The following is a 26,763-nucleotide window of genomic DNA, read 5'->3' on the forward strand; positions in this document are numbered from 1 at the left end:
CAAGTTTTGAATATTGTTTATTGAGTTTGTACTTCCTTTGAAGAGATTCATTCAAAATTATTATTTCTATTTAAAAACAACAGGGCTGTGCTTCCCTGTACCCCCCCAAACCCCCTGTACCCCCCGCAAACCCTGCTGTGCTTCTATCCACATATCTATTCAATGGAGATGCCTTTCTCACTGTCCCCAGGCAAGCATTAGACAGGCATTCCTGGTTGATTGATGTGCAAAAGCCCCACCCCAAATTCTGCCTCTTCCCCACAGCTCCCTTTTGCCCCATGCTTGGCTCCACCCACTTAAACCTTCTCACCTGCCTGCTGTTGCTTTCTGCAAGAACTCTAGCATTCTTATGAGAGGCGCTTGTCTACATTATGCAAGAGAAACTCCCTTCGCTCCCAGCATCATCAAGAATTGAGACTGTGACTGTTAGTGCAAAACTAATGCCCTATGGCACTGCCCACCCCTTTTCCTATTTTTGCTACTTGTGATATTGTTGTTTTCTTCTTCTGACCCTCCTGTATTCTTTTTGTAGGTGTGACACAGGCTGGGAAGAGGAATACTGCAAACAATGTGTGGATGCCAGACTGTAGCCATGGGACTTGCTGCTAACCCTGGCAATTCAGTTGCCGAAGTGGCTGGCCAAGCAGGTTCTATGTCCAAGGTAGGCCACGCCACTTGGGACAGGGTGGGGACATCTTGAATAAAGTCAGGACAGGGAAAGGACACAGTGTTAAATGCTCAGCTGCCTTATACTGCCCACATGGCCTTGTAGCAAGCTCCAACTGCAGCCCTTGGCAGTCCTGGACAGAGAGTGTTCTGTCACCTGTTCTCAGTTCGTAAGCTGGACTCTCAGCCGTGTGTGGAGTGCATCTTTCATTAAGCTGCAGATATCAGGAAAGGGTCCCACATTGCAGAGGGGAACATTCCCAGTCGTGAGGTACCAATTGTCCAGTGTTTGTGTCTCTGCAGGGAGGTCACTGCTGCCCACTGTGCAGAAGATGCTGAAACAGGGAGTCTGGCTTCTGGCTGAGAACAGCAGGGGAATCAAGCTCTGCCACCTTCCCAGCATGCATCACCAGCACTCGGTCTGAGTCCAGGATAGTGTTCAACCTGAAATAAACACAGCAGCAGGGTAAGCTCTTATTTTGGAAAGAGCAGAGAACTGAAAAGTGCTGCCCTCTCTTTTATCACAGTACCTCAAAGTGGGTAAAAGAGTATTCCCTTTCAGCTACTGCTGTAAATCTATAGGCACCTAACAACTGTTAGGTGGCCATCCAGCCTCTTCCTATGAGGGATGCTGTAGAAGTGATATTCTCTGCCTTGACTTTCTGACTGTTGAGGTCCCTTGCAACTGTGTGGCTCTGTGCATCTCTCAGGTGTCAACGAGTTTATTTATTTATTTTGGATGCAGAAGCCTTCAAGCATGTGAATAACAAAGCAACTTTGAAACAGCTTTGCTAGCTTGTTTGTTGTGTGTAAGAACTAGACCTAAGCCTCACGCTTCTTATTTGTTACTCACTGATAATATAATTGAAGGCCTGCAAGATATAGCCTGCAACCCTGTGCAGCCTCTTACTAAGATGAAAAGCAGAGCTGCTCTTCTGGGTATTTTGCAACATTCGTACAGAAGAGGTCAGGTTGTATACACACCACTGTTTGCTGTCTTACAAGTGATTGCTGTAAGTCACTCTGGGAGCCCTGTCAGCTAAATAACAGGAAAACTCTTCAGGTAAATAATACATCAATAGCCATGTTAAGTGATAACTATATTTGACTACTATGAAGTCAGTTGCTGCATGAAATGGGATTCAAGCTACTTAACAGTGGGACATACCGTATTTTTCGCTCTATAAGACACACTTTTCCCCCTCCAAAAATTAAGGGGAAATGTGTGTGCGTCTTATGGAGCAAATGCAGGCTCCATGGCTTCAGCAATGCAAAGCCTGGAGAGTGAGAGGGGTCAGTGCGCACTGATCCCTCTTGCTCTCCTGGCTTCGCTTCGCTGGAGAGCCGCTGCACAGTTTTCCCTCTCTGTGCAGCGCCCCTTCAGCAAAGCGGGAGAAGAAATGGAAGCGGCTCCGCTTCTCCTGCCGCTTCGCTGAAGGGGGCGCTGCACAGAGAGGGAGAGAATGCTTTTTTCTTGTTCTCCCCCTCTAAAACTAGATGCGTCTTATGGTCGGGTGCGTCCTATAGAGCGAAAAATACTGTAATTTGACTAAAATTAAGGAAAGCTATGAGCAAGACTTGTGGATTTCATTAAAGCTCTCTTTCCTCCCATAATCCAAGCACTGATACTAATTAATACTTCCTGAAGCACTTCAGATTTGTAAATCAAAAGGCATGTGGTTGAGATATCCCTGCATCTGCCACCCACTGTGGATAGTTATCATCTGTTCAGAGAGCTGGGTGTGCAAGCAAAAGTGCATTAGGTAAATAAAGTTGAGGCAAGCTGATTCTGTGATCCCTGAGCGTTGCTGCTTGAAAGCTGGAGAACAGAGGCTAAATGAGAAACAAAAAGGCACCTGTGAGCTATAGTCAGTACAGTTTTGTCTGCGAATCGCTGGCGGATGGTCTGTTGGAGTAATCTGTCTGTCTTCTGATCCACACTTGCTGTGGCTTCATCAATGCACAGAACCTGTCAATGAGACAAAATGAAAACACTTAGAAGAGTGTTGCTGATGAACACAACTCTTGGTCCTGCTTATTAATACAACACATTTAATTTAATCAGGCACTGTGGAATCTAACCGTTGTAAGAACTCGAGAGCCATGTTGGGAAGCCCACAAACAGGGCATGAAAGCAAGAGGCCTTTCCAGTGTTTCTTGGCCCCCAGCAACTGGTATTCAGTGTTATACTGAAAAAGGACATTGTCCACTGTTGCCCCTAGACTCTGTAATGCTGTATCTTTTTGCACAAAATTTCCCTGATCCATAAGGCTGAATGCTATACCATTGGTATGTTTGTATAGCATTTTTAGCTCTGCGTCATTATATTGCTCTGGTTTTGTACCTTTGTACTCCTAGAAGTATGACAGTGCTTCTTTAGTTTCTAAAAATATTAAGCAATTTAGAAATGCTTTTAATTAAAGAAATAAAACACTGCCTCTGAACCAGGAGGTGCGATTTAGTTAATAAATTGTTAGCCACTAACTGTCCTGTCCTACACTGATTTGTCTAAACTGAATAAAATTGCTTTTTTCAGCACAGTGTGAGCACCCTCTCACTGCTTCAATAAACATTTGGGGAATGAGTTTTGTAGCCAGCTATCCTGGGGGCCACCACCACATATTGTGGTAGCAAATTCCATAAACTAATTCTGTACAGTGTGGAGAAATATGGTCTTTTGTCCGTCTATCTCAATAGGCGACTCTGAGTTCTAGAGTTTTAAGAAAAAGCCTAACCTTTCTCTCTATCCACTTCCCCAAACCATACAGTGGTACTTTGGTTCTCGAACTTAATACTTTCCGGGAGTCTGTTTGACTCCCGAAACAGTTCGAAAAGCAAGGCGTGGCTTCTGATTGGCTGCAGGAGCTTCCTGCACTCAAGTGGAAGCTGCGTCGGAAAACGTTTGCAAACCTGAACACTTACTTCCAGGTTTGCGGTGTTTGGGAGCCGATTTGTTTGACAACTAAGCCATTTGGGAACCAAGGTACCACGGTACATACTTTTATGGTCCTCCATAGTGTTCCCCCTTAGTCACTTTTTTTCTCAGTTCAGAAGACCCAAACATTGTCACCTTTCCTCACAGGGAGAATGCTCCATTTTTTAATCCAGCTTTCCCCCTTTTTGTTATTGAGCTAATACATCCTCCTCACACCTTCCAAGTCTTGCAGTATGATCCTTCCCCACAGTTGTCCCAAACAAACAAAAAATATCAGCATCTTTGTGGAACCCACTTTGAGAAGACATCACTCACCTTGGCCTGGGTCAAGAGAGCCCTTGCTAAACAAACCAGCTGCCTCTGTCCTACGGAGAGACTCTTTCCTCTCTCCCCCAGCTCACAATCCAAACCACCTGCATGGAGCAAGAGAGTGGAGGAGTTAATGTAAGTTTCAAAACTTTGCCTCTACTTAACACTAGTTCAGATGAATGAGAAAGGCCTGAATGTAGGCAAGAAGGGCTGAGATTGGAACAAGAAACAAAGATCACAAACCCTCTGTGCCAGCCTTTCTCAACCTGTGGGTCCCCAGATGTTGTTGAACTACAACTCCCATCACCCCTCGCTAGCAAGGCCAGAGCTCAGGGATGATGGGAGTTGTAGTCCAACAACACCTGGGGACCGACTTAGTTGCCTTATAACCCCTTTTGCCCCTGGCCATTGGCCGTGCTGGCTCAAATGATGGGAGTCATCATCTGGTGACCCAAAGATGAGGGAAACTGCTTTTAAGGGTTTTACTGAGGCCATTTTTATTTATTTTTTAAAAAATCACAACAGCTTCCGCTGGTTCCCAGCAACCTCCACCCCATAGTTGTTTAGTGAATTTTCCTTCAGCTTACTACTCTGACCAGTATTGAAGACCAATAGGTTTTGGAAGATTCTTTTCTAGGTTCTTAATATTTCCCCATCGTTCTACCAGGACCCTGAGGTCCAGCGCCGAGGGCCTTCTGGCGGTTCCCTCACTGCGAGAAGCCAAGTTACAGGGAACCAGGCAGAGAGCCTTCTCGGTAGTGGCACCGGCCCTGTGGAACACCCTCCCACCAGATGTCAAAGAGAACAACTACTACCAGACTTTTAGAAGACATCTGAAGGCAGCCCTGTTTAGGGAAGCTTTTAATGTTTTATGCATTACTGTATTTTAATATTTTGTTGGAAGCTTCCCAGAGTGGCTGGGGAAGCCCAGCCAGATGGGTGGGGTATAAATAATAAATTATTATTATTATTATTATTATTATTATTATTATTATTATTATTATTATTATTATATCTCCCTCCCAACAAACATAACAAGCAGTTCATTTCTGTTCTCCAAACAATGTACTCACCCATCTCTGTAATCACTGCCTGCAGATGGCATTGCTCTAGGACTTGCAGCAAGTCGGCATCTGTGTGTTGTCCCCGAGGGTCCAAGTTCTCACGGATTGTCCCACTGAACAAAAAGGGATCCTGGGGGATTATGGCCAACTTAGACCTAAGAGGAAGGACAGAGGAAGGCTCACTGGACTGCACAGCTTAGAGGCGAACAGGGCCAATGGGAACCTGACATTCTGAGACAGCCCCTCCGCATCGCATTAAATTGACTTTTCAAGCTGCTGCAGCAGCGACACTGCTGCCATTGTGGCTTACTCCTTGACCTACCTCAGCGCTTTCAAGCCTACAGAATGGCTGTCAATGTTGTCCAGGAGGATCCGGCCAGCTTTCAGCTCCACCATACGGAAAAGGGCCAGAAAGAGGGTGGACTTGCCGGATCCAGTCCGCCCAACTATCCCCACTTTCTCCCCAGAGTAGATTGTGAAAGTCACCCCATCCAAGGCATTGGGTAGGTCAGGCCGATAGGCCAGCACCACTTGCTGGAACTCTATGTGACCCTGACTTGGCCAATCAGGTGAAACCTTGAAAGAAGAGAAAAGGTGTAAGCAATAATGCAGCAGCAATACTTCCTTATCCTAAGTCCTTTTTGATTTGCCACCACCATGATCAGCAGTGGGAGCAGAGAAGATCCAAGGGCCCCAATGTGACAATGCTTACTGTTGTCTCAGTTGCAAAGGTGACAGTGGCTGTCATTTTGAATCTATTGGGGTCCAGGTCTAGAAGTGAGATGACCCTGTACCCTTGTCTGATGAGCTTTTGTGCTTGCTGTTGACTTCAGTGATGGTGGGAGAGGCTTCATTCCATGAATAGGACTCTACTGTGCATACCATTGGCCACAGAGAAACTAGGGGAGGTTTACCAATCCAAATCAATAAAACAAGCTGCCATTGCATCAGATTAGCTGAAGGTCTGTCCCCTTCTGGTCTTTTTTTGCTGGGCTTTTAAAAATATCTCCTCCTCCTCTACCTTAATCCCTGCTGACAAGCTGAATGAGGAGCGAAGAGGGAAATTCCTGGAAGGCCAGATAGCTCCCAAAACCCTTGCTGTTCTGGTGAAGCAGGATAAATATGGGAGGGGAACTCTTTCACCAAAAGGGGCAGGAAGTTTGTTGACAGTAGTTACCCACTCCAGGATGCCTACCTCCTCCTCTGAAGAATGCTCAATGGATGGAGAACTAATGCAGACCAAAGAGCCTGTGCATATGGACTGTGTGGAATCAGATGTTCTGCAAGAGCACCTCCAATCATTCACAGGAGACCCAGCAAGGAACCCTTACCTGGAGCAGCTCCTCTTGAGGCTCCACGGGAATCTCTGTTGCATATTCCTCGGTACGCTCCACACTCACCATCATGGTCTCTGTCTGGGTGAAGCTGTTGATGAGTCCAGATAACAAGTTTGTGACCGAAAGGGCATAGGAAAGGGCCAGGCCCACAAGACCTGTGGGGACAAAAAGGGTGTTGTCAAAAAGCACAACAACTCTGAAGCAAGGAAAACAACAGGGGCCCAGTTCCAATATGGGTAAGTAGAGGAGAAAGAGAGAGGTCAGCATGTTAAGAGGGTGTCCCTTGGAAAAGAATTGATGGGGTGGATTTTTCTTGCACATTCAAAATCTAACTGGTGTCCTAAATTATTTTTAGGGTATGTAAGACTGGCTTTCAATTCTCTTCTCTGCCCCTTGATGTCTGCACCAGCTCACTTGCTTCAGCTATCTGGATCTATCTAATTATCCCATACGTACACTGGGCAAGGTGAGCATTGCTTCTCCTTCCTTCAGTGTGCTTCTGTCTGCCTTTCATGGCCTAACACATTTGGGAACAGAGAACCCTGTCAGACTATAGGAGAGTTCAACTGGATCATTGGCTTTCAAGTGGGCTGGGTTGTCAACTTAGGCAGGCTACAGTATCCCCACCCCCTTCTTTCTTTTTTAAAAGAGAAAGATGGGAGAGAGATATATGAAAATAGAGTGTATGCAGTGGGGGGAAAGAAAAATGACCTGCAGCTGGATAGTTGCTGAAGAGAGGCTGAATCTATTTTGCTGTGTATTGTGTGCCGAGAAAGAACTCCAGAGGGGAATTTAATGGCAGATGTCTGGAAAATTCACTCTGTAAGATATTGATGGCTGAGGTTCGCATGGCAGCTTGATAACAGCAGAATGGAAGAGAACATGACCTTGTACCACTCAGATAAACACTGCAAAGAACTGAACAACGAGAGAAAGAACTAAACTCTTTCAACACTCCAGGTCTGGAAGGGCTACACACATGAAATGGATGGTATATCTACAAGATGAAATTGAGGTGAAGGTGAAAAAGGTGAAAAAGCAGGCAGCTGGAAGAATGGTTAAATGGCAAGTGAAGGATTTCAGCTGGAGACTAAATAAGAAATGAAGCAGCTATGGGGGAAATCTTGGACATATGATTGAAACAGGAGTGGGAAACCTGATTTTAAGAAATTGTATTAAATTAACTTGGTTTGATTTGTAATAATTTGGAAAATAATAAAAAAATGAAAATACAGTATAAAAAATGACAAATGAGTCCCGTAGTACATGCTGGTATAAAGGTAGGTCCTGGGTGGATCAAACTACTCTTTAGTTGCTTTCTAGCCCTCCCAAGAGCAGAAATCCAGGATCCATGTCAGAGAGTGGTGGAAAGAAGAAGCATTCTGAGATGTCAATGGTAAAAGATGACCACAGATGAAGATGCCTCCTTCAGAGGTCATAATCAGGTGGCTCACCAGGGTTTCCCATTTTTTTCTGGTGCTGGATGATGGCGATTCCTGCAATAGCAGTGACTACAGCAACTCCAATCATCTGCAGCCGAATGTCCAACCACTGCATTGCTGTGTTACTGGCAAAACGGCAGCGCTGATTCAGTTCAAGTCGAAGTTGGTTCTCTGTCTCAAACCTAGACTGGATACAACCCAGAGGTTAATATCAGGAAGAGATCTGTTGCAGTTCTCAGTACCTCTTTTTCTCAGCGGTCACAGGACCAGTTCCCCAAGTCAGCCCTTTCTGTGCATATTTAGCCCTTCCAAAACCTGAAGAGCAAAACTCACCTGCTTGTGGCCCTGGTTGCTCGGATTGTGCTGAGGCCTGTCAGGGTCTCTGAGAAGTGAGTGTAGATGGGGGACAGGGTGAGACTGTAGAGGCGTTTGAGTTCGCGGGAGGTGCGCCGATAGTAGCGCTGAATTGAGTAGTAGATGGCAGCCAGGGGCAGCAGAACAAGGCCGATCCAAGGCAGGCCATAGGTGATCATCACAAGCATGCCCAGCAGCCCAAATATGTTGGCCAGGAAGATGTTGAGAATGAATGGCAGGCTGTCATCCACACAGTACAGATCCGAGGAGAAGCGATTAAGGATGCGGCCCGTTGGCGTGGTGTCAAAGAAAGTCACTGTGGCCTGGCAATGGAAGAAAGAGATTGTAGCAAACCATTGTGTGCTTTTTCACACTTTTAGAGATTCATCTGTGTCCAAAAAAGAAGCTGTGTCCAGAGGCTAAGTAATTTAGAGATTATGGCACACATCAGCTGCTTAATTCTTGTACTCAAGACAAAACACTTATCATACAATACATGCTTCTCCCAAATGTGAGTATTATTTATTTATTTATTATTATTATTATTATTACTACTACTACTACTACTACTACATACATCTCAAGCAAATTTACAGACATGGCATAACCCCCCCCCAAAAAAGGTAGGTTTTTTTAAATTAAAAAAAAAAATAGTGACAGTGACCTATTTTTTCCAGTTGGAAAAGCTTGTAGGAAAAAAAATGTCATCAGTTGTTTCAGGAAATTAGAGATAGTGGGCATATCTCAACAAGGAATGCTGTTCCAGTGAACCAGGAGCAGCCAAATTATATCCCATGATATAAAAACTTATCACATGAAACAGTTTTGAATCACTAGACAAAACAAAGGGTTTGTTTTAAAGGATTAGAACCAGTTTGTTTGATGAAATATAAAGCCTTTAAGCCTAATTTTTTTTTCTATCTCTGGGACAAACCTTGTCATAAGCATTTTGATGGGCCATTGCAAGGACCTGCACCCATGTAAGTAGAGTGCCCTCAAACCAAAGCCCAAGAGGGAAGGAGGCTAATCAGATTTTCTTGCTGCATAAACTGTGGAGGAGGAACAGGGAATAATGCTAGTTTGAGCTTGCCCAACAGGATAATACGCCATCTCTTTTCTTTTCCCACCTCCTGTACAAGTTCTTAACAAAGACGTCTCATCCCAGTACAAATTCACCTTCACGATCCAGCCATGAGACTTGCTGTGGGGAAGAGGAGTATCCTAAACAAGTGACTATCTTATCCTAACCTTGGTTTGGGTGATTATTTTTAAGACAAATATAAGAACTGTACAACCCATTCTAAACAAGGAGGAAATGTTGTGTTTCCAAGCCATAGTGATGATTATTTTCTCCAGCCATTTCTCTTAAGGGACCTCTGGGGTACCTAGTCAGCACTTCAGCAAAGGATTAATAGCTTCTACAACAGTCAACTGAAATTAAATGGGGTCTGGACATATGAACCCCAAAGAAGAGCAAAGTAGGGAGGTGGGCTTTAAGAGCAGCTCCCCTTCTTCTTCTGCCTGTCCCTGTCCCCAAGCAGAGCTTCCAAGACCCAGAGCTGTTCTGTCTGACAGACTTTACCTTCATCACTCTTTTAAGCAGCCTGTCGTGAATGACAATTGCAGCGTGAATGGTGCCATAGGCAAAGAGGAAGGCTCTCAGCATCGTGAAGACAGAATTGGCCCCAGCAATGCAGCCGTACACAGTCAGGTAAAAGTTCACGTCCAAAGTGCCATTGGAAGGAATGGAGGCAAAGACTGGAGAGCTGAGGAGACAGACAAGATCAGTCAGGAAGCAGCTCACCTGATGTCCAGCTCCTTTCCCAGGTCTTGGGCAAAGTCAATAGGACCGCTCTCAAAGTGAGAGGAAGGGGTATTCATAAGAAGGCTCCGTGCTGGTCCCTCCCATTATGCTCAGGCCTGGTGCGGCATCTGAGGCAAAGAGGCAACCCAGTGTCTCCCTGACAACACCCCAGTGAGTATGGGGGAAATGTCAGGCAGTAGCAGATGGGGGGGGGGGGGGCTGAAGCAGCCAGCCAGCCAGCCGACTTGCGTGGTAGTCCTCCCATCATGGCCAAACCCTTGAAACAGGAAAAAAAAGTTGTGCCGGCTTGGGTGGGATTATCACCTCACCTCCATGCTTGATAAGCTTGCCAGGGGAACCTGGGCATGGGCCAGAAGTTCCCCAATCCTTCCCTGCACCCAGGTGCCCATTTCCTCTCAACAACCCATCTGGTAGATTCTGCCAAGCTTCTCTTTTGTTTCTATAAGTTTTGGTGGCTCTCTCAGTAGTGTTCGGTTTCCCACTCATGCCAAGGCAAACCTTCACAAAGGGGCTGCCCAAACAAAGCCCACGTGTTTCTGCCTATTCACTGACACACTTAGTCCTCAGACTCAGTTCATAGCTTATACCAACATACATGAGTCCCCCATGGTAGAAGAGCAGCAACTGTGAGGAAGGCAAAGCTGGCAGGTTGCTGACAGAGGCGTTCTCTGGACGGGGTAGGCTGGAAATCCAGTGTGACAACCACCAATCAGAGACATTCCTAGAAGCTGTAAGAATGCCCAAATATCAATGAGTGAGATTTAACTTTACCAATTCAAAAGTTAGCAGCTAGTTAAGAGGCCTTTCATGTGAGTTTTGAGCTGTAAAAGTAGCCACAAGGTGAATTTATCTGTTCATTTTAACTGTCCAAACTGTTAGGGTGCGATTCACCTCTTGGGTCCTGTCAAAGCAAGGCCTGTGGAAAGGCTTTGGCTTGCACAATGGGGCTTCTCCCCTCCTTCCCCGCCCCTTGGTCCCTGAAATTGGTTGGGAGAACCCCACAGAACAGCACATGGGGGGGAGGAAAGCTCCGTCTGAAGAGGACGCAGAATTTATGGGAGACAGCAAGAAACCAAGACCAGAGGAGGAAGAAGGTGAAATCCTTACCTTGCATCAGCAGCAGTGAGAGAAGGATGGACAATGCCAGGCAGCTGCCCACAGCCAGCCAATATGCTTGGTAGACCTGGAAAGCCACAGCGCCTTCTTTCTTCTCTTCCTCTCGCTTGAAGAGACAATTTGCTTCATTTGGCTTGTCTTCCTCAGGCTCTACCTCTTCTTCTTGGCTATATTCAGTGGGTACTTAGGAGGCGGAAAACAACTACAGGTCATGGCATGCAGGGAGGGTTCCTTGTTGGGCAACCAGGTACCCTTGAGTTTAAAGACTTCCCATTTTGTGATATATTTTCAGTTAAATTAAAATACCTGGCAAACCCACACTTCCATCAGCTGCATCCTACTTTGGTCTGTAGACCTGGCTGTTTATAACTGGGAGCTATGCTCTTTTCCTTTTCAGGGCAGACATACGTCATTCCCAAATTTGCTTAAAGCAGAGGATGAGATCTCCTACTGCGTCTGTTCTCCCCTGCCCTTACATACAAGCAAAATAAAGCTTCTGAAGAAACCTCATGCTAAGCCTAAAATGCAGTGTTTGTGTGTGTGTGTGTGTGTGTGTGTGTGTGGTCCTTATACTAAGAATCTCTGGCCTCTGGTGTCTATTTTACTGTCTGTAGTAGGTTTAGGCAATTATTTTAACTTGATTTGATTCATTTATAGACCACCTTACATCAGATTAGGATTCCAGGACAATTCACAAGATAATGAAGAATAACCATACATTAAATAAAACCAGAAGCTTATAACTCTTCACTCAAAATGAAACAAGGAGGCCTACATGCTCAACTGGGGAGTAAGTAATGTTCCTTCTTTGCCTTAGATTTCCAAACTAGCTCACTCCTCAACCTGGCCAACTAGTCCTGATGCAAGGTCTAAAAGGTCACAAACAAAAAGATTCATAAATGTTTTTGTTCAGTTACCATGTATCCGGCAGAAGCATACTAAAATCCTCCTGAAAACACCCAGAACTTACTTTTATCCTTCTTTGTCTTGTCCATCTCCCTGAGCTGAGGGGCAGCTTGCACTAGTGGCAGGATCTCATTTGGAGTTCCTAGAAAAAAATACCGATAGGGTTGCAGAAACCTAACTCTGTATCTGTTACAGTGCGATATCATCTGCCTGAGGCTCCTCTCTTTGGTCCTGAGTTGCCTTTCTGCATAAGAAAGAGGCCCTGCATGGAATATTCTCTAATCCAGCATGGTCTCCTGTTGGCTAAAGGTGTGTGTGTTTTGGGGGAGTTTCACCAGTTGGCCTTTCTGCAATCCCCAGCACCACCTTCCACTCTATTCTGGAGGGTCTACCAATTGTCCACAGCAGATCCTCAGGAGCACTGAAGGGGGAATTGGCAAAAATGGCCTTCCCTCTTTTTCTGCATGTAGGAACATCCTGTGAGTGGAGTTCTGTCTCTCCACATAGAGCAGCATGCCTAGAAAGATTTCTGCTCACTCTAGCTCTGTAATCTATTTGGAAACCTCATTTGCACCCCTTAACAATTCCCTTCTCCCTAAAATCTCATCTGCTCACCTGCATTGTTGTTGCACTTTCCCCTATTTTGGATATTTTAGTAACACAACATATTCCTTGCAAATTCAGTTGTTTACCCACATTGTGGAAGTTTCTATTTTATTATTTGATTTAGCGTATTTATGGTCCAATAAACCTTCAGGGTAGCTTAAAGGTAAAGGTAAAGGTACCCCTGCCCGTACGGGCCAGTCTTGACAGACTCTAGGGTTGTGCGCCCATCTCACTCAAGAGGCCGGGGGCCAGCGCTGTCCGGAGACACTTCCGGGTCACGTGGCCAGCGTGACATCGCTGCTCTGGCGAGCCAGAGCCGCACACGGAAACGCCGTTTACCTTCCCGCTAGTAAGCGGTCCCTATTTATCTACTTGCACCCGGGAGTGCTTTCGAACTGCTAGGTTGGCAGGCGCTGAGACCGAACAACGGGAGCGCACCCCGCCGCGGGGATTTGAACCGCCGACCTTTCAATCGGCAAGCCCTTACAAGGTGCCAAATTAACAAAACCACTTTTAAAAAATCATAAAACAATAAATGAAACAAAACAATTGAATCAATAATTAAAATGTATTAAAAAGTGCAAAAAAAAAGCCCCAAAGAAACTGAACAGGGACAACAACTTCAAAAAGACCATGTGACTCACCCTCCGAATTCCCACTCTGAGGAGGGCAGCTCAGAACCTAGGCATAGAGAAACAAAAGTAGTAGAAAACACCAGGCTATACCTGTCTTGAGTATTCTGCCGTTGTCCATTAGCAATACGATGTCAGCCTTTTCCAAAAACTCTGTTCTGTGGGTGCAAAGAATCCTGGTCTTACGTTTGAGAATTCCCAAAATGCACTTCTGCATAAGGTGTTTGGCTACATCTGCATCAACAGCTGCCAGTGGGTCATCGAGAAGGTACAAGTCTTTATCCTAAGGAAAACAGCAATATAAATATTAAGGCTTTCTGACTTTGAAATACTAAGGATGGTAAAAAAAGAAGAAAAACATCTGAAAATGAGCTTCATTTGTTTAATAATAATAATAACAACAACAACAACAATAATAATAATTTATTACTTATACCTCGCCCATGTGGCTGGGTTTCCCCAGCCACTCTGGGCAGCTTCCAACAAAATATTAAAATACCACAATACATCAAACATTAAAAGCTTCCCTAAACACGGCTGCCTTCAGATGTCAGTCTGGTATTTGTTGTTCTCTTTGACATCTGGTGGGAGGGCGTTCCACAGGGAGGGTGCCACTTCCGAGAAGGCCCTCTGCCTGGTTCCCTGTATCTTGGCTTCTCACAGTGAGGGAACCGCCAGAAGGCCCTCGGAGCTGGACCTCAGTGTCCGGGCAGAACAATGGGGAAGCATCACCACTTCTATTTCAAGTTAGTGCCATCTGAGGCTGCTTACCCGGCCCTTTATCTACCTGGTAAACAGCTCTTGCAAGCGCAACTCGAGCTTTCTGTCCCCCGCTGAGTGTAACTCCATTCTCGCCCACCTCTGTCTGATCGCCTGCTGGCAAAATCTAAAAGTTAAACAGAGAGATGATAAGTAATTTTAAGAAGTGTTAAACAGATGCGCTGAGCTATAGCAACATCCAGGACCCCTGACTTTGGTTCACAGCTCTACTGCAAAGTCCTTCTGGACAAGCAACCAGGTGCCAAAATGTCTGCACAGAAACCAAGGAGAGTAAATGGCAGTTGGCAGCCACTGCCAAAATCAGACCACCTGTTGGTTCTGTTAATGTTGATCTGAATCCATTGAAAGGAAGGAAAGCAGAACCTTCCTAATACATTGTGCTTGGGACATGGTTACAGTATATCATTAGTGTGAGCATGAAGTGGCAATTGTTGACAAGAGAATATGACAAACCTGAAGTAGAAAAATGCTATTCCAGTTCTTTTCAGTCCAAAGGCAGAGTGCATATAAGAATACACCGAAAACAGAAGCTTACCCCTCAATATCGATGACTCCCAAAAGAAACATATAATTAATAACAGTACTTTGGCCATAATTCTAGGGAAGTCAGTTGCACTTAAGTCATTTGAAACAATGGACTAGGTTAATCATTTTAAATGGGGCTTTCACCAATTTTAGTGGAAAGTAAGCATGGCTAACTTTTTCTACATAGGGACAACTGTGTACAAAAAATCGTATTAAGCAAATGCAACACAAAATTCAAAAAGGAGGGCTCTTGGTAATGTTGTCAATTTGACTTGGTTCTGTTTACCATTGAAATAAGAAGCTAGGAAACAGCTCTGGAAGTCCACATTACTAAGACTCGCATTGCTAAGCTTTAGGTGGTCTTCTTCTCAATATATTCATTTTGAGACTACAAGGTTCCATATCCAGCCTATTAAAAGCTCTTGCATTGTGCACTGGGAATTCCCAAGGGCAGCCATACATCCGATTGTTGAATGCACATAGAGCACCAATGGTCCCTAGGGAGCCAACCTATTTTTTTCTCATAGGACACTCACATTCAAGTCATCAGAGAGAGCACAGGCCTCAATGACTTCCTGGTAAAACCTGGCATCATATTCCTTCCCAAAGAGGATGTTTTCACGGATGCTGGTAAACTGGATCCAGGGCTCTTGCGTGGCCAAGCCAAATCCTTTTTCCAGATCCCAGACGTAAACTTGCTCACCTCGACTGTATACAGCCCAGAGATGGGCAGGAGAAACAGACCCAAAAAAAAGAAGGGGGAAAAGAGGAGGAATTTAAAATTGCCATGAGAGTGGGTAAGGAAAACAGGCCTTTCCAGTCATTAATTTCTATGAAGTTTGATGCTGGACCTCTGTGTGCTTAGGAGTTTTCTAATCCTTGTCATGATTAGGCTTGTGGTTACCTAATAGTGAGGGGGAAACATTTTGAATGGGCCCAGTGAATAGTGTTGGAGAACCTGATATTGCAAGTATTGCTGAAGCTTAGAAATTGTGGAACTTGTTTGGGAGGCCTCTGATAATCCCATATGTAAGAGGAGGATATAAGTATAATGAACACATCAATACTAAAGAAAATCACTGCAAATAATCAGATTATTATTACCTTGTATGCCCTGGCAGTGAAACAGGTTTTGTGGCTACACTCTGGTGAGACCAGATTCAAATTAAGCCTTAAGTCTTGCAGGTGAAATCATGGGTTCTTAAGACACAAGAAGCAAAGCAGTATCAATTATTTACCTACTGAGTTCTCCAGTGATGGCTGCCAACAAAGAGCTTTTTCCACACCCAACTTTCCCAACGACTCCCACCAGTGTGCCCTGCAGAGGGAAAGAGGCACCAGCTGTTTCGGAGTTCGTTCTGCAACCTTGCTGTAGCACTTCACAAACATTCATTCATTCAGGACACATTCTTGTTCTCTCTGCAGAATGGAAGTACAAAGACTCCCATATCACACGGCTGACCCAGCGGCATTTCCCTGGACCATTGCTCCTTGCTGCTCACCTTTGCCACCACCAGATCTTGAATAAAGAGCTGCAAACTTCCTCTGGGCATGTGGGATTCAGCATTTTCTTTGCTTGCTGGTGACCATGAAAAGGTGGTGCGGCGCATTTCCAGGACAGAAGATGGGTCAGAAGGGCCGTCTGCAATGGAAAAGCAGCAGCACATCTATAGGTAAATAGGACAGGATTTAACAACGTTGTTACATGCGTGGAATGAGATCTACTCACACAATGCTACTCCCTCCCCCTTTGTGCGGCCCCTAAATCTGCTCTGGAGAGTTGGGGAGAAACCCAGAACAGGTTTAGCAGGTATGTGATTGGAGGGGGGGGGAGTCCTGCTGTGTGAATGGACCTAGTTCCTCAGTGCTGTGGTGACTTCCCCCCATATTCAAGAGGTACATTTGGGAACTATGAACTTTTGCAGGCAACTGTCTTGGACCATCAGCTGCCTCCTTAAGAGGGCTATGCAGATGATCCAAAATAAAGAAGGTATCCATCTTTCCATAAAACTTGCTTATTCCTTCACCTGCCCATGGGTTTCACAACTTTGGCCGTTGAGAGAAACCTAGAGTGTTACCACTGGAGCTCCCTGGTGGAAGCAACAAGATGGGAACTCTGGATTAGCAAATGAGAGGAAACTGGCATCCGGAAAAGGAGCACCGCTATCAGGATACACTTGAACACCAAATTTTGTGGTTGAGTCCGTAGACAAGCAGAATACCCAAAGGAACAAGCATCCCCCTTGCTCTTTTCACATCTATTGCCAACGACTCAAGAGCACTTCTTTCCCTACTCTGGTGGTCTTACCCAACACCACCTGTTCTCCAGTTTCCCCAGTCACCATACCTCTGCTATAGTAAGCATCTAGATCCTGGTCTGTGAGCTCAAGGAAGTGCTGGACTCGATCCAGAGATACTTTGGCTTCTAAAATCCCATTCAGCACCCAGGGGAAATTATTGAGAGGTAGAATGAGCATCCCAACAAGTGCCAAAGCTGTAAACACCTATGGGGAGAGAGAAGATTTCATGGGATGAAAAAGCTCAGAGGGTTAAGCAAAGAACTGAAGTATCCAAAGAGAGCCAGAGAAAAGCCATTTTAGTAGTTGTGAACAGTGTGATGTGTGCTCAAATGTTCAAGGGTGTGTTTTAAGTGGACTTCTATTAGGGAGCATTATCTTGGGGTCTATGTCTGAGAAACATCAGCTCAGATTTAACCTTTCTGAGCAAGCTTTAATTCCTGAACTGTGACAGGAGCCAAGGCTACAAAAGCCTAAGAAAAGGGTAGAGAGTCTGAGATGGGAAGGAAGAAACCATCACTCTGTTGGTTTAATATTTAATACTTTAATATTGTCTGCTTTCATATTATGACTTTACTGGAGAGGATTTTTATATTTTTTTATAATAGTGGACAATTGCTTCTTTATTCCTCTTGTCTTCTAACCGATTCTGCTTTTATATTTGTAATAAAAGAGTAAAGCTTGAAAGACAATGAACCTTGTTTTGTCTAGGCAATGCTCTGTATAGAGTCTGTCTCACTTGTGAAGCCACTTACTTCTCACATTCCAGGGAAAGCTATCACTCAGGTAGGAGGTCCTTACTTCTGACACTAAAAGCAATTTTATTTTCCCCTTTTTATTGCTCTTCAATAGCAGCAATGTTTAAAATTGCTGGAAGTTTGCCTGAGCAGTGATACCTTCTGAAGCCTTTGCATACACCATGACAGTTTATTCATCTGTTCATTTATTTATATAAAAGAAACAACCTTTCTATCCCATGACAGTGAACATTCATCACTAAAAAACAAAAATAAACCCAATAAATGTAAAATGAACAATACAACCAAAATAACTTAAAACAAACAAATAGCAGTGGAAGAGGAAATACAGAAAGCATGCTGGAACAAAGTTGCCTTCAACAAGTTAATTGTTAGGAATGATACAAATCTCCTGGGGTATCGCAATGGAAAATGCCCTTTTGTGCATCCCAACCAACTTCTTCTCTGACAGTGGCAGGACGTACAAAAGGACCTCCCCGGTTGATGTCATTGGGTGGACAAGTTCATATAGGATGACTGTTGTTCAAGTATCCTGGCCCCAAACAGTGTAACACTTTAAAGGTAAATGACCACTACTTTGAATTGAACCTGGAAACGAATGGGTAGCCAATGAAGCTGGAATAACAAAAGAAGTCAGCTGCTTATCCCAGGCAGAGGGATCATCAAGGAATGGGCACAGCTCTTACCTTGGTAGCAGAGAGCTGGTGTCCAAGTAGAACATAAGTGATGAAGATGACAATGGAGACAACCACAGGCAATGCTGCCCAGAGGTAGACACACACAGCATCCAGGTATTTGATTGCTCGAAGGCTCTTCAACTCCTTGGCTCTGCAAGTATACACTCTGCTGGCAAAATGCTGCTCCCAGGTGTAGAACTTGATCACTCGCATGCCACACAAGAACTCCGTCATCAGCTGCAGGTAAAGGGAGATGCAACACAACAATCACCGGCATCTCTTTGTCACAATGCCTTCTATTTCAGCTAGGGCCTAAGTTAGCTATATGAGACACAGCACAGAATCAATGTCATGTTCTCTTCTTGCTTGGTGATGTATCGGGGAAACAAAGTGCAAATACACAAATACTGGGATGATCCATTTAAAGTACTGTAGACAGAAACCCAATTCCTTCAGTGAAACAGTATACAAAGGGAAACATCCCCGAGGAGGGCTAGAGCACATGCAAGAGGTCACAGCTTCAACTCCTTGTATCTTGTTAAAGGACCTCCGGCACCAGAGCTGAGTAAGATCTCTGCCTGAGACCTGGACGTACCACTGCCCATTGTGCTTGCTCTGGATTTCCTGCATCAAGGAGGACTAGGTGGCCTTCAAGGCTCTCATTTCATGGTAGGTCAGTTTCTGGAACTTGGTGACATATCGTCTCTTGGATTTGTGTGTGTGTTTGCTGGTTTACCTACACTGCTGGTTATTTATTTCCTGACAAATCATTGCAACATCCAGTTATTATTTCTGCTACTCAACATTTTTAACATGGATACCTAAATAAGTCAACAACTTTAAGCCTAAATCACAAGATCAAGAGGCAAGCAGTATGGCAAGCCTTCAAATACCACATATCCCCATCTCACCTTGACACGTTCATCTTTGTGCTTCAGCATTTCCTTGTTGTTTTCCATGATGCGATTGGCAACCACTTTATTGATGGGCACAAGAAGCAGAGCCAGAGCTAGGCCTCCCAGGAAAGCTATGCCTACTTGCTGGTACAGGAGGTAGAGGGTGATGGCAAATTGGAAGGGAAGGCTCCACAGCTCATGGAAACTGAGGCAGAAATTGATCAAGCGGTCAGTGTCGGTGCTCATGAAGTTGACAATCTCGCCAGTGGTGAAGCCAGCCAGACTGCTGCCACTCACACGGAGGGCTTTCTGGTAGATGGCAGAGATAACTGCAGTGCGCACCATAAGCATCATCTTGTTTATCTGGTAACTGAACTGGTTACGCAATAGGGCACCCAGTAAGGTACCAGCAAAGAGTCCCAGTGCATACATTATCCCATTGCTGAGAGGTTCTTGGCGTGACTCCATGAAACTGACCAGCAGGTTCAGAAGCAGGGGCCCAGAGAATGCCAAAAGGCTGCCAGCCAGCTTGAGCAGGCCCAGAGAGTAATAGCGTAGCCCAAAGGCAGCATGCAACACTGATAGGAGATGCACAGGCTTTTGGGTATCACAAGGATGTGCTGGAGATGAGAATTCACCAGTTCTCATGTTAATTTTGGCAAATGATCTGTCCGTTGAAGATGTCTCTTTATCCTCTTGGCTGAGAGCTGCTTTTTTCCGCCAGCAGGAGTAGAAGTGTTCACAGACTGCATTGGCCTGGAGCTGTCGAGGGAGCTGAAAGACATCCTGTGGCCGATTCAGCATCCACAGGTAGCCACGCTTCATCAGAGGGTTCATCCAAGCATAGGAGAAACACGAGAGCCAGCTCTCTCCATCCTCTGCCACTCCCTGCCAAGAAGGTGCAGGGATCCCTGAGTCTGTGACCAGGGGCTCTTGCTGCCAGGAATCATTGAGAGAGCAATAGTCTAGCCTGTTGGTTGTAGGAATGATATACCCAACTACATAGAGAAGCAGAGAAGCTAACTGCAGGCACAGGATAGACAGTCGGAAAACGGTGTCAGGTTGAAGCTGCTGACCACCCATCTCAGTCTGGCAGCGCCACACCAAGGTTATAATAAGTGATGGGATTGGAAATAAGGCAATGATTAGTAGGATGGTAGGGCCACGATTGAAGCTGTATGGAGACTTGTAGAGAGCAAGTAGTGCCAGGCTGTGAGTAAGCCATGCCAATGTGCCTGTGCCACTTGCTAATACTTCCAAGTACAAGGGGTCCAATTTCTGTCGCCAAATGGCTGCTGGAATTATGTCAAGGATGGACAAACCAGCAAAGATAAAGGACGCAGCAATTCTGCATTTCCACCCAGTTCTGTACACAGTCTGAAAACCTAAAGACCTAGTAAAGACAGAGGAGAAAGTGTTATGAAATGATCTTATCCCTTTTTCTAATGCTCTCTCACTATTTGTTCATCATTCTTGGAAGTCTGCATGCCTCGTTGCCTGGCCTCTCAAGCATCATTCAGTACACAAGAACTGCTACACTGATTCAGGCAAAATAATTGTGCTGTCCGACACACTATTTGTGATTACTTTTTCATTAGAAGAAAAAAAGATTCAACCCTCTGAACATTCACATTTACAATTATTCCTGTGACAACAATTAAACTGGCTCTGTGTGGTCTATCTTATGTTTGTTTCATTGGGACTAACTCTCCGGTTGTAACTTTAATTGCCTCGTTAGTCAGAAAACCAAGTAAGTTTCTGACTACATAAAGAGGGTGCCAAGGAGGGTGATAATTTCACTATATATATCATGGCTCAGGAATGCCCCATCACTTTAATTTTAACAGTCCCCCCCCCCCAAAAAAAATCCACAGAGCTTAGGCGCACAATATACATATTTGTGTGAATAAGCCAGATGTCGCTCACACCTGTTACTATACCTTGGTGTTCCTATGTAGCAGGCACTTATTACAGCAAGGACCATGTGAGGTATAGTGTTCAAAATCAGCTGGTTAAAACAGTGCCCGACATTGTTGTGGACCCAGACAGGGAGTGGATTTACGGGACTGGTCCCACACAGATTGGCTAGGATCTCCTCCATCCTCTGACAGCAACAAGTACAACGGTCAAGAGTTCCTAAAGGAAAAGACAGGAAAACAATGAATGAAGCATAAAGAAGAAGGTATTTACGCCACAACCTGAACATTCTTGCAATGAAGAATAAAACCCTTTTACCACTATATTTCCTTCTCTTCTTTGTACAAGCACTGCAAAATGTGATACACAAATTAATTCCACCTACCATTTTTCCACCTGTTGGAAAAAGTACCGTATTTTTTGCTCTATAAGACTCACTTTTTTCCTCCTAAAAAGTAAGGGGAAACATGTGTGCGTCTTATGGAGTGAATGCAGGCTGCACAGCTGTCACAGAAGCCAGAACAGCAAGAGGGATTGCTGCTTTCACTGCACAGCAATCCCTCTTGCTGTTCTGGCTTCTGAGATTCAGAATATTTTTTTTCTTGTTTTCCTTCTCCAAAAACTAGGTGCGTCTTGTAGTCTGGCGCGTCTTATAGAGCAAAAAATACGGTAGTAAAATTCATAATTAATCTCATCAAATACAAAATCTTGTATGCTGGCACTTTTGGGAGGGAGACCTTCTGCTAAAGTTTCCAACATGACTGGTGACGATAAAGAGGTAGCCAGGTCTAACCTGCATAAAAATCCTCCCATCCCAGGATGCAGGAGTGGTGAATGTAGTCATGTGAGAGAAATACATTTCCACAAAATCTTCTCCATTACTACAGGTTTCATTGAAACTGTCAATGAATACTGAAAAGAGGTGGTGGTGATTTGCCAACACTTCAGATCTTTTTAGTGCAGGTCCATACAAGGGCAGGATCCTAAATGCAATCAATTGTTTTACAAACCAAACAGCCAAGTAGATGTATCTCCTTTAAGACCTAAGGCTTCCAAAGTGCTGCTTCTTTATACAAGCACTAACCTCCATCCTCTATCTATCAAAGTCAAAGCCATGCTGCCTTTCCACCCCCATTATTATTATGTGGGTTCTCCAGCTTTCAGTGAATGACTGGGAGTGAGAAAGCAGAAGGAAGGTCCTCTTTTCCCTTTCCACTCTGTAAACAAACACAAACTACGGATTTCCTACCCCTCGACCCCTCCCAGGCTTTCCTCAGATCACACAGATCTTTCTGGTGCCACCTTAAAATAAAGAGAACCGAACAGCAACTGTCTGCAGGGCAGCCAGGCAAGAACAGAATTGCTTGGGCAGCTGAGTTTCTTTTCAGATTTTTTTAAGGAGGGAGGAAATCCTTAAAAGAAGGCAGGGCGCCTCCGATTGAGGGCAACCTCGTGTGAACGATGCCTAGAAATCATGGCCTAGGCCTCAAACTCACGGTAAAGCCCGGTGTGGGGGAAGACTTTCGCCTTCGCACAACGACTTAGCATGGACAGATTGATAACGACATGAAGGCTTGGAGTTTATCGTTACCGTCTGTTCTGAAACGTGACCATAAAATTTCCGTTGCACGTTGCAAATGCCCTTTCCTGCGTAGGAGCAACGGAGCAGTTCAAAAGAGCCTCCAGGGAGCTGTGGGTGCACATAGGAGAGGCGGAAGCCTACTCTACGAAGCGGAGCGAGCGGGTGGGAGAAGCCGAGTGGCTCTGCTCAGCCTCCTCTCCGGCGCTCTCCTCCAGTCGGTGCCCAGCCTCACGGAGGCTTCGGTCGACCCACCCAGAGACGGGATAGTTCAACCCACCGAAGCCCTTTCTTTCCCAGGCAGTACCTTGACTCAGTGGCAGAACCGGAACTCCAAAGCCGGCTCCTTTCATATGAGCAAATAAATAAATAAATAAATACAACGCTGCGCTTCCTGGTTATTTTTGCCACTGTGTTTTGCTTTGCCTTTTCATACTTCGGAAACGTGAAAGTGAGAGTTGCTAAATAGGAAACAATAGGGGAATCCGGGATTGTATCACAGCTGTGCTTTCCCGTCTCTCCCCTCGCCAACTGAGCAAACTAAACTAGAAGCGAAAGCAAGAAATAACCCAAGTGGGATCTGCAACGACAGCAACACATGTGCGTGTTGTGTTAGGTTGGTTTTAAAATTTAAGCAGGAGCGGGGAGGCTCGGATTTATTGTGCTCGTACTGCGGGTTGTCTGCTGTTAAATCCTCCTAGTGCAAGGTCGAGTGGCCGAGAGTGATCTATAGCAGTTTTGCAATACAGTACCTTATTGTCTCATTGTTGCAAGTGGTGAAACGGGCAGAGTGTGGCTTACAGCACTCCTGTTATGTAGACCAAGGCTGTATCCAACTTTGTACGTTTTGCTCAGAGGAAACCCACTGAAATTAATGCGCCTGCTCATTTCAACGGGTCTAGTTTGAGTGTAACTAACGTTGGATGCAACGTTTGTTATCCTCGGACTCGGGAGGTATTTTGATCGCCACGTTGCACACGGGGCTGAGGTTCCTCATGTTTCATAGACAGCTTTGAGAACTTATCACCTGTTACTCAGACTTTTGGCAAAATGCAACGTCAGGGATGCAATCGTCCGCAAAGCAGAAAGATAGGAGAGCAACGGCATCACAATACAGGTATTTCGGGTGAACTCGCCCGCGCCGATGTTCTATGTCAGCTGCAATGCTCCACACAATTGTATGGAAAACAGGATGCAGAACAGAAAAAGACAACCCATTCAAAACATACCTCGCGTTAAAGCAAATGTCAGTTGAGTGGTCACTTACATCGCCCCCATCAAACCTCAGCCCAGTTTGACCTGCGCTTCCCTGAATGAGGACGCTGTTTTCATTGTAAAATGAAAGCTCCGCCCCCTCCAAAAAGCAGGATATGTTGCTCTATCCCTTTTTTTCGTCTATGGGCATTTCGTTCCCCTGCTGCAATCGACTTACTTTCCCTCTAGCGTCCTCTAGAGGATGGGAGGGTGACCCGGCATGGTCGAGCAGAAGCTGGCAGCGGGTGAACAAATCGCGTTGCTGGTTATGTAATGTTGAGATCCTTTCCCATAGTTTGACTTTACAACGTTCTGGGCTGGGCAGAGGGAGTCCACCAACCATTCCACCCACCCCTCCAGGGCAGTGGATCATGAGAGTTAGAGTGTACACAAAATTATTGAAATAGAGCAGAACATAAATCACAGCTCTAGTGTTTGGCAGCACCACACACACAAAAAATATTGATTCAAGGCAAGAATCCTCATGATTCTGACATATATTGACAACAAAGCCACCAAGAAATCACAGAAAAATATGTGTGAGGTAGTCTATGATTTGATGGTGGTTTTGAGGGGGTCCTTTGTAAGTCCTATGATGATCCATACGGATCTCTTTTATAATAACTGGCTTGGCTTCTGTTTCAAAAATTCCCAAAGGCAAAATGTCAAGTAGGGTTCAGAGACAGGGACAAAGGAAGCTGCCTGATACCGACTCAGAGCATTGGTCCAGTAGTAGTAACTTAGTACCTACTATCAACACTGACAGGCAATGACTTTCCAGAATTTCAGACAGAACACCTTCCCAGCTCTACCTCAAGATTCCCAGAATTGCATGCAAAGTGCTACAGCTCTGGCAGCCCCTGGGCCAAATTTGCTTAATTGGTGGGTGTTATCTGCCTGCCATCCCAGAGGCTAAAGGTGATGCAGCAGAATAGACAACAAATCAGTTGGCTGGTGAAACTTGCCTGTCATCCCTCGCTGCCTTCTAGTTCTTGATACAAAGGCCAGAAGACCTCTCAACTGAAAATTCAACACAAAAAGTAATTGACACTTACCTAAAATCTTCACTGCATTTTAATGATATATAGTAACCTCCAAACAGGTGGCTAAACACCACTAGAGATTCGCCATTTACCAATGACTTCCTATGTAAGTGCCCTCAGCCTTTGAATTATGGTAACTCCCTTCACATTCGACTTTGTTCTACCTTATCTTGTTTTCGTGATATTACTGAAGATAAGGATAAATTTTATGATCAAACTTTCTCTGTGACCAATGGCATTCTTAAGAATGTTTATTCAGAAGTATTTTGTTTATTTACTCAAAAACATCTATGCCCTTAACTGCCCGTGAATGGTCCCCAAAGCAGCTTGCATACGATTCAAGAAAACACAAAGCTAAAATCAGCAATGAGAACAGCATCACAATGAACAACAGTTAAAAACTGATCAGAAATCATTCACTAGAATTGAATCCATGCGTCTAAATTCATATCCTGATTGAAGCGCGTCACAGGCATGTATTCAACAGGTGACGCTTCCCCTCCGCACGTTGCTAACAGGTAAACCTCCTTAGTTTACAGTGGTAACTCAGGTTAAGTACTTAATTCGTTCCGGAGGTCCGTACTTAACCTGAAACTGTTCTTAACATGAAGCACCACTTTAGCTAATGATTTCTGTTCTTATCCTGAAGCAAAGTTCTGAACCTGAAGCACTATTTCTGGGTTAGTGGAGTTTGTAACCTGAAGCGTATGTAACCCGAGGTACCACTGTATTAAACTTTTTCCAGCAGACATATTAAGCTCAGAGGACGTTGGCAGGGGAGAGTTAGCGCACACATGGGAGGCGGAGGTTGGACCTAAGAAGGCGGGCAGCCTAATAAACACTGCAGTTTACACTGGGGACCGCTTCTCGTTGCGCTTACCTTCCTCCCTATCACGTGACTCAAGGCCCGCCCCCCGCCATTTCCTTCGTCCGTGCGCCATTCGCAGGGCTAGCTGATGGTATCGCGACGCATCTCCCCCCCCAACCCCGCCTCTTCCCTCGCACACGACACGTGACCCGCCTTCCCTATCCGCCATTTTGTCGGGGCGGCCCGAGGAAGCTTTTTGTAACCTCGGGCTCTTGCGTTTGCGTCCGGTGCGCGCGCGCATGCACGCATGGAGCGTGCTGAGGGAGAATGGTCAGCAGGAGGAGCAAGGAGGAGCGGCCTCGGCAAGGAGTGAGGGCGGGCGGCCTCCGGGGCTCCTTGAGCCGCCGCCGCCACTACCACCACCGCCGGCAGCGCCATGTACCGTACCAGTAGCGTGTCTTCCTCCAGCCGGTCCAAAGAGAGCAGTAGCTCGGGCTCGCGCAGTTCCCGCTCCGCTGTCTCCGGTTCGACGCGGGGCCGGAGCCCGCGACGCTCACGCTCGCGCTCGCCTTCCCCGCGAGGCCGCCGGTACCGTTCGCCGTCCAGCAGCCGCTCTTCTCGCCGCTCGCCGTCCCCGCGCCGCAGTAGTCGGGTACGGTCTCCGTCCGTGGGGAGCTGGAACCGAGCCGGCTCAGAGCAGGCTTGCCCGGCATAGCGACCTAAGGACCGGGCCTTGGGAATATTAGTCCGCCCTCCCCTTTATCCCCCCCTCCCCACGGCCATGGCAACGGCTCCCTGCCTGGCCGCTCGCTTTCTCGCCTGAGCCACACACCGAAGTGGTGACAAACGGAGGATATATCCCCTTTGGTCTCTTCCTGTCGTCACCTTTCCTGCAGGTTTCAGGAAAGGCGAATCTTCCTTTCGCGCTCCCGAAGTGCACAAAGACCTCTCACATCGCTGGGCCAGGGCCTTAGCAACCTCTTGCATCCCCCCAACAGTTGTACCTGCAAGCACAGTTTTGGTTAGGGGAGGACTAA

General features: G+C 45.7%; 3 protein-coding genes across 19 annotated transcripts in view; 2 read left to right on the top strand and 1 right to left on the bottom strand.

Moving 5' to 3' along the window:
* Nucleotides 1-17,490, top strand: part of LOC310673614 (zinc finger protein 318-like) — a 42,801-nt gene extending 25,311 nt beyond the window's left edge. The window contains exons 8-11 of one of the 2 annotated variants that reach the window (XR_014509149.1): nt 533-661; nt 970-1,132; nt 9,247-10,082; nt 15,923-17,490. The gene's annotated coding sequence lies outside the window, so the exon portion shown is untranslated. The remainder of the gene's footprint in view (nt 1-532; nt 662-969; nt 1,133-9,246; nt 10,083-15,922) is intronic. The other variant, XR_014509150.1, reaches the window with a different exon arrangement.
* On the bottom strand, nt 1-26,353 carry ABCC10 (ATP binding cassette subfamily C member 10; the record flags this gene model as incomplete). 13 transcript variants are annotated; one of them, XM_083432134.1, is made up of 22 exons in its annotated part: nt 1-1,110; nt 2,523-2,635; nt 3,917-4,014; nt 4,984-5,129; nt 5,297-5,550; nt 6,306-6,466; nt 7,766-7,935; nt 8,087-8,430; nt 9,690-9,873; nt 10,528-10,660; nt 11,040-11,231; nt 12,019-12,096; nt 13,286-13,475; nt 13,980-14,078; nt 15,034-15,205; nt 15,736-15,815; nt 16,000-16,139; nt 16,845-17,001; nt 18,239-18,466; nt 19,141-20,518; nt 21,066-21,261; nt 26,174-26,353. In XM_083432134.1, the coding sequence occupies 21 exons, from the start codon at nt 21,224-21,226 to the stop codon at nt 975-977; spliced, it is 4,614 nt and encodes a 1,537-aa protein (XP_083288260.1). In that variant the 3' UTR covers nt 1-974. The 13 variants fall into 13 exon arrangements, with proteins under 13 accessions (XP_083288260.1, XP_083288269.1, XP_083288258.1 ...); XM_083432143.1 differs by having other exon boundaries at nt 21,054-21,261; nt 26,174-26,296; XM_083432132.1 differs by lacking the exon at nt 26,174-26,353 and adding an exon at nt 25,799-26,027.
* The window catches only part of ZNF318 (zinc finger protein 318), a 22,406-nt gene continuing 21,566 nt past the window's right edge, over nt 25,924-26,763 (top strand). For all 4 annotated transcript variants that reach the window (XR_014509146.1, XR_014509147.1, XM_083432069.1 and 1 more), the window contains exon 1: nt 25,924-26,378. Coding sequence is in view for 2 of the 4 variants with exons in the window: in XM_083432069.1 (XP_083288195.1) it covers nt 26,163-26,378 (216 nt within the window). In the remaining 2 variants the exon portion in view is untranslated. The remainder of the gene's footprint in view (nt 26,379-26,763) is intronic.

Source organism: Podarcis tiliguerta, assembly GCF_965153285.1.
Source record: "Podarcis tiliguerta genome assembly, chromosome: 3".
NCBI classification, from domain to species: Eukaryota; Metazoa; Chordata; class Lepidosauria; order Squamata; family Lacertidae; genus Podarcis; species Podarcis tiliguerta.